Genomic DNA, 6538 nt, shown 5'->3' on the forward strand with positions numbered 1-6538 from the left:
AACCAAGGTGACAGCGATACCCTGTAATAAAACATGGGCAAATGCTGCTACAAACACCATGGGCTACTGTGTTTGATTTGTTTGGTTGTTGTGCTTTCAGAGGTCTTTTACTGTTGCCAGGTGGTGTGTGTGTGTGTGTGTGTGTGTGTGTGTGTGTGTGTGTGTGTGTTCTCCGTATTCGAATCTCTGTATTCAATGATGTTGTGATCCCCTGTTTATGGAGCTATGGACTGACAATCAGATCTGCAAAACTGACATACACATATGGGAGCTAAGTAGAAATGACCCATCAGGGCCAAGTCAGGTGTTAGGAAGCCGCTGACAGAGTGTCACCGCTGCTACTTAGCAGTCTTCCTGATACTGTCTTTGTGCCCTGGCTGAAGTTCAGAGGGTGGGGTAGGCACAGCCATGCCAGGTCTTTGTTGAAGTTGATAGGAAACCTCCCTTTGGTTTATCCATCTTGACTGGGCTCAGAAAGTCACAAGGTAAGGAATTTGCTCTTAAGGGAAAGGGGAGGAGGTGTTGGTTTAGGAAAAATCCCTCTTAATCCTAAATAAATGTGAGTAGATTCCTTTATGACTACTTTCTTTTTTTTCCTGGTATTTCAAGACAGGATTTCTTTATGGCACCTGGGCTGTCCTGGAACCCATTATGTAGACTAGGCTGGCTTCAAACTCGAAGATCCTCCTGCCTCTGCCTTTCAGGTGCTGGAATTAAAGGCGTGCACCACCTTAGCCAGCTAGTTCCCTTATATTTATTTAAGAATTTTCTAAAATACCTTTTCATTATATTCTTTCTCATCCCCAACTCTTCCCATTGAAGTATATTTCTAAAGAATTCTGTGTAATAACATATAGCTACATGCCTCTAAAATACAAAGTAAAAAAAAAACCCAAAAAACTGAAGGCGTATTGATGCCCAGAAAGCATACGGTTGTTTATGATTTAATAACAGTCACAGAAGCTGACTAGAAAAACACAAGTTTTATTCTTTTTTAAAGAAAGACAGTTTTAGCTGTCCCCACCATTCACAGTATGACAAAGGAAATATCCAAAGTATATATTTTTCTCGGAAACAGAATCAAAAAGAACAGATTGATAGATATGCATAGGTTTTTTTTCAATATTTTTCGTTGGTGAACAAAAGCAATTTATATTTAAAATGTATCCAAACTATTGGAAGTGATAAAGTATATAAAAAGAAATGTACATCTTAACTCCTTTAGAACACTTTGGGGGAAACCAGTGTTACTAAGGAAGCATTAGGGTTCTTTCTAGAATTTTCTGCAGTACATCTCGTGAATGAACAAACAAGATTCTACATGGAAACTTTCTCCTAGATGCTTATGTGCCTTGGGATATTTGGGGAAAGGAATGTTTATTTGTATGAAAAATCCTTTAAGGAATGTCTTACTACACACACAGATGTTTTTGAGCCCAGTACTGGACTGGGCTCCAGTAACAGTGAGTCCATTGTAACCACAGAAGGTAACGTGGAATGCGCACCCATGCAGACACGTGACTTTTAGAGATAAATATTTCTATGGCCAAGCAGAATAGTTAGGCATATGAAACTTCCTAGGAGATTTTGCAACCTGGTAATTTATGGGTGTATATTCCGAGACAGAAGGTCGGGTTGTTGTCTCACAGTTCATGTTTGAGCAGTCACAGCCAGACACTTCAGGTTTCCAGTCCCCCCTTTTCTTTAGGACTTCACATGGTTTTGGCGCTTTAAAGAACTCTTTCTTTCTATTGCCTGTAATTAGAAAATGAAGAGTTTTTGTTTTGTTGTTTTTTTAACAATCACAAAATATAGGTTTAATTACTATTTTAAACACTAAGGTCAGGGGAAGACTAGCAAGGAAATAAACCATCAATTCTCCAGTAAGACTTGCAGCTCTGAATAAGACAATATTTTTTCCTCTGAGTTTTAGAACATGCAAAGATGGTAGTAAATGACCATTCAGTACAGAGAGAATCCACAGGCCCTTTCTAACAATTAGATTTTAACATTTTCCACCAATAAAAAATGGGTGTAATGTATGATTTATCCACTTAAGTCGCAGATGGTGAAAGGAAAACTGACTTCAGGTAATCAGTGTGGTATTGCTGAAGTAGGTTTGCATTTTTTTTAAAGAAATAAAAACAGCAAACTATCTCCTAGTAGGAAGTATAAAAGCAAGCATGATACATATAACAGACCATGCCAAAAACACCAGATTGCCAGTGGACATAAAAGGCAGAAGTTGCTTTGTAAAATATGAGTAGTGTTAGTATAAATTCTTTGAAAACGGGAAGTTTTATTCACTGGGTTGTTTTGTTTCCTCGGTAGTTAAGGGCTGACCTGTAAGAACATGTATCAGGAAAAGGATGTTGCCATAACCCAGGACCCCTTGACTGAATGCTTCATGCAGCTTTTGTTAGGATTGTAATGTGGTCCAGAGTTCTCGTGGATAAGATCACATTCTGGCTTGGAAGTCTGGTAACTTACCTGTTGTATGATGCGTGCTTGCTTTGATTTGGGGTTCAGGCACCTTTCTCCTTTATTGGCTTTCAGGGTAACACTGTTAAGGAAGATACAGAGAAGTTTTAACCTTTGGGGGAAATGTCAACAAAGCGAAGACACCTACCCCACGGTCATCTCCAGCAAGCCCATTCCTTACATCACTTCAACTTTGGCACAGCCCCTAGTCGGGTAGATTACGGAGACTCTCTCAATATCTGCCATCCTGACGGCTTTCACTCCAGGGTCTATGCAAAGGCAGCGCCCCGCTCTGAACATAGTGAAGCCTAGAACAGATCACGGAACTGGTTAGTGATGGCTGTGAATTACAGTCCTGGGGGAAGGGGCGGCGGCAGACACATTTCTAGAAGTCTCATTTGTGTGGATTGGAATTAAGTCAGGATCTCCCTATAATATTTCCCTCTGCTTTATGCTAATTTATTATATCCTTGATTATTTCACTCATTGATTTTTATAAGTAATTTAGGTTTCAGATAGGACTTATTTGCTGTTTGACCCAGGCTGGCCTCCTGCTCACCAGAAAGCCCAGTATGACCTTGAACTTGAAGCAGTACATAGCAGACCCCACATTTTAGTGTTACCCTGCCTTTGCTCAGCCTCTTTAAGTCCAGAACTTACACTGTGGTGTGTGTATGCCACCAGCCAGGCCCTTGAGTACCTGAAATAACAACTGCACAGCCTTCAGGGACACGGGAGCAAAGAGGCTCTTTTCTTCTGGGTTTATTTTAAATGGTTTTCTAGCTGGCACAGACCCTGCTAGTCTGTTCTTTAGTAAATGAGCAAATAGTTAACAATTCTTTTGATCTTTGTCTTCTGAAGATCAGATTCTAGACTAAAGCTAAGTATCATAAATCTTGCTATCCTCCAGAGCTAACTGGCTTTCAGACCCCACAGGTGCCTCCAGGGAAACCACAAAGATTCGCAGCTTTTTCAGAGCAAGGAGAGTTCTAAACATGACTGGGTTTGTCTTGTAGGCCCCATGTTCCTTAGCCCAGATGTGCTGTGATAGAAGAACCATCAGAGCACGGGAGATACAGTTCCTGGTTCAGCTGATGGGGAAATGTCAATAAGGTTGCCCTTTAGAGACAGTATTCTTGGGGGGCGGGGCTGCAGAGCCTTGTCGGTACCCACACTGCCCTAAACACACTTGCCCTCCAGCGAAGTATTGATCAAACACATATAACACATATAACATTACTATGACCATGGCCCCAGAGAGAATTTCCTTTTTTCTATTATTCTGAAAATATTGATTATGATAAATCAATGAGCTCTTGCTTAAAAAAACTAATTTTTCCACACACCAACATAATCCCATAAAAGATTCTCTGAACAGACACTGAGAGCTTCCTCTAAAGGCTCTTGCTAGGTAATTGTCAGAAAATTAAGAAATCTATAAAGTTTATCATCCATAGTTAAAATAATCTTTTCATATAAAGATTTCCAACATTTCCCGCCATTGCTGGAACTTCTAATGTGTGAAATAAAATTGACTGTGTATTTTAGAGAAAAGGCATTTGAAAGATAACACAATGAACCAACATATCGGCACAGAAGTGAAAGGAATCCTATACCTTGGACAGCTGTAGAACAGATTAGCACAGCGAAGGCTATGGCGATGCCCTTCATGTCCACCCCAGCTGCTGCTGCTCTGCCTCGGCTTTGATGTGCTCTGCAGAGAACAGTGGGAAGGCTGAAGCAGGAGCATTTTATAGACCAGCAGTCCTTGGCAGCAGCAGGAATTTCCCTGCTTGACTCATGCCGCTTTCTTGCTTCCTAGAGTTTCCCTTTCGTCCTGTCTGCCGCAGTGAGGGCCATGACTGGAATGTGAAAGTACTTGGGAATTGGAGTGCTGTCTATATTGTAGCTCATCCCCAGGGGAAGCAGCTGTCTGCAGGTGCCTTTACCTACAGGTGCCTTTCTGGGCAGTGTAATTCCAAGTCCCACAGACTCAGGCAGATCTTCCCAGTTCCAACCAGCTCCTCCTCCATGTGACTGTAGGAAAGGACATGTGTATTGGACAGAGATTATTTGCTAACAGGTGACCTGCGCTTTCAATTTCTTGTTTGAAGTTCTCTCCCCATATCTGTGCGCTTGCATCTACTTTTTTATTGTCTTTATTGAGCAATATATTTTTCTCTGCTCTCTTCCTTTCCTCCCCATCCCCTTCTGCCCATGATCCCCTCACTCCCAATTTACTCAGGAGATCTTGTCGTTTTCTGCATCTATTTGTGTTTGAAGTTTAAAGCCATGTGTGTGCTTCTATGGAACTAGCTCTTTTAGACCAGGCTGGCCTCGAACTCACAGAGATCCGCCTGTCTCTGCCTCCTGAGTGCTGGGATTAAAGGCGTGCGTCACCATTGCCCGGCATATGTGTGCTTTTTAGTGCATATACTTTGTATATTTATATTTATACTTTTGTATATTTTCTGTTAAGGACTATAAAGACAAAGTTGTCATCTCTTCCTGTTTCTCTTAAGTTTTCTGACTCTGTTTTAAATGTGTCATTTATAGAAACATAATGAGTTCAAGTCTAGGAGAGTTGTGGGTTTTTTTTTTTTAAACTTTAGACTGGGTGCAGTGGTGGCACACACCTTTAATCCCAGCACTCAGGAGGAGGTATAGGCAGGCAGATGTATGTGAATTCAAGACCAGCCTGACCTACAAAGCAAGTTCTATATTTGCAGATGGCTTATAAGCTTGCTGGACCAAATACAGAATGAAAAAGGGTCCCGCTCCTCCTCTCTGAGGATGACAGATGGTCTGCTTTTATTCTGTGTCTACCTAGACGTGGAAGAGCCGAGTCCCCCATACGGGTACGGCCGCGTCTGCCTTCCCTCTGAAACATAGTGTAAGTGCCAAGGAAGGTTTCAGTCTTGACTTCAGGTCTTCAGATACTGGATGTGAACCTATGGTGAGCTGGGAGGGGGGCTGCTTTTGCATTGAAACTTTCTTGCCTGATTTCCTGCACCTAAGGAAAGCCCAGCCTAAGGGTTGGCAGGGATGTCCCCCCTCTTCCTCTCAGTAATCCAGTTTCCTGGAAAGCCACCCTTTACAACAGTTCAGCAAATGTTTGCTCCCGGTCCAATGTATGTTACAGCCTGGCATTCTCAAGACTGTAACTAAATTCCTTCTTGTTAAGGCAGAATTTTATAACTTTTGCCCCATAAGGTTTCTGCTGGCTCTGCAGATGTGGGGTGGGAGAGCTCCTAAGGACTGGTTCTGACCTGTTCTTACCCGATAGTCTGTGGTGTCCCAGGAGAAAGACTTTTCCAGAACATGCCCTTACCCATGGGTCCCCTGTGCCCTGTGAGATTTAGTGCTTGTGTTCTGGAGTGTGTCGTTCATCTCCTGTCTGAGTCTCTTAACTCACCATATCTTATCTTCATGACTTTTTTTTTTTGACATGGCCTCCTGCTATGGAGTGCAGGTTGCTTAGCTCGTGACTATCTCCTTGCCTCAGCCTTTCAAATGCTGAGAATATAGGCACGTGCCAATATGACTGGGCTCTCATTTATTTCCTTGAAAAAGTGATATCTTAATATTCATATTATGTAATGATTATTTCTTCTGATTTTATAAAACTGACTGTTCTTGCTGAGCTCATCTAGGAATAATGTAAAGTAATCCATGATTTTAAATCTCTAGTAGCCACAGTTAAAAAAAGAAAAATAGCTGAAAATAATTTAAGCAGTGTATTTAATGTAATTCAAAACATAAGAGATTATTTTGCTGCCTAATCAGCATTGAATGAGATTTTTTATTACGTGTTCAAACTGAACCAGTCACAAGCCAAATGCTCAGTAGTCATATATACTTAGTAACACACAAGGGACAGAAGGACCTAGGTTAATACATACATTCCGTGTAGTATATACTGGCTGCCATGATGCTCGCTCTAAAACAGCCCAAGACAACAACAGACACTGTGGTTTTGTTTACGGCAACATCTCTAGGTTTCCCTAACAGTGTCCTCTTCACCCTGAATTGTATCTCATTGCTCTTTTCTTTGAGT

At 41.5% G+C, this 6538-nt stretch overlaps 1 protein-coding gene across 1 annotated transcript; it reads right to left on the reverse strand.

Moving 5' to 3' along the window:
• Positions 1–1704: 1704 nt before the first annotated feature.
• Cxcl11 (C-X-C motif chemokine ligand 11) lies at positions 1705–5816 on the reverse strand. Its single transcript, XM_005359612.2, has 5 exons — positions 5761–5816; positions 4098–4195; positions 2663–2789; positions 2491–2563; positions 1705–1755 (listed from the first exon to the last, which is right to left on the reverse strand). Exons 1-5 carry the CDS (start codon positions 5814–5816, stop codon positions 1705–1707), a joined length of 405 nt encoding a protein of 134 aa, XP_005359669.2.
• Between the last annotated feature and the right edge of the window lie 722 nt (positions 5817–6538).

Source organism: Microtus ochrogaster, linkage group LG1 (genome assembly GCF_000317375.1).
Source record: "Microtus ochrogaster isolate Prairie Vole_2 linkage group LG1, MicOch1.0, whole genome shotgun sequence".
In the NCBI taxonomy this organism is placed as follows: domain Eukaryota; kingdom Metazoa; phylum Chordata; class Mammalia; order Rodentia; family Cricetidae; genus Microtus; species Microtus ochrogaster.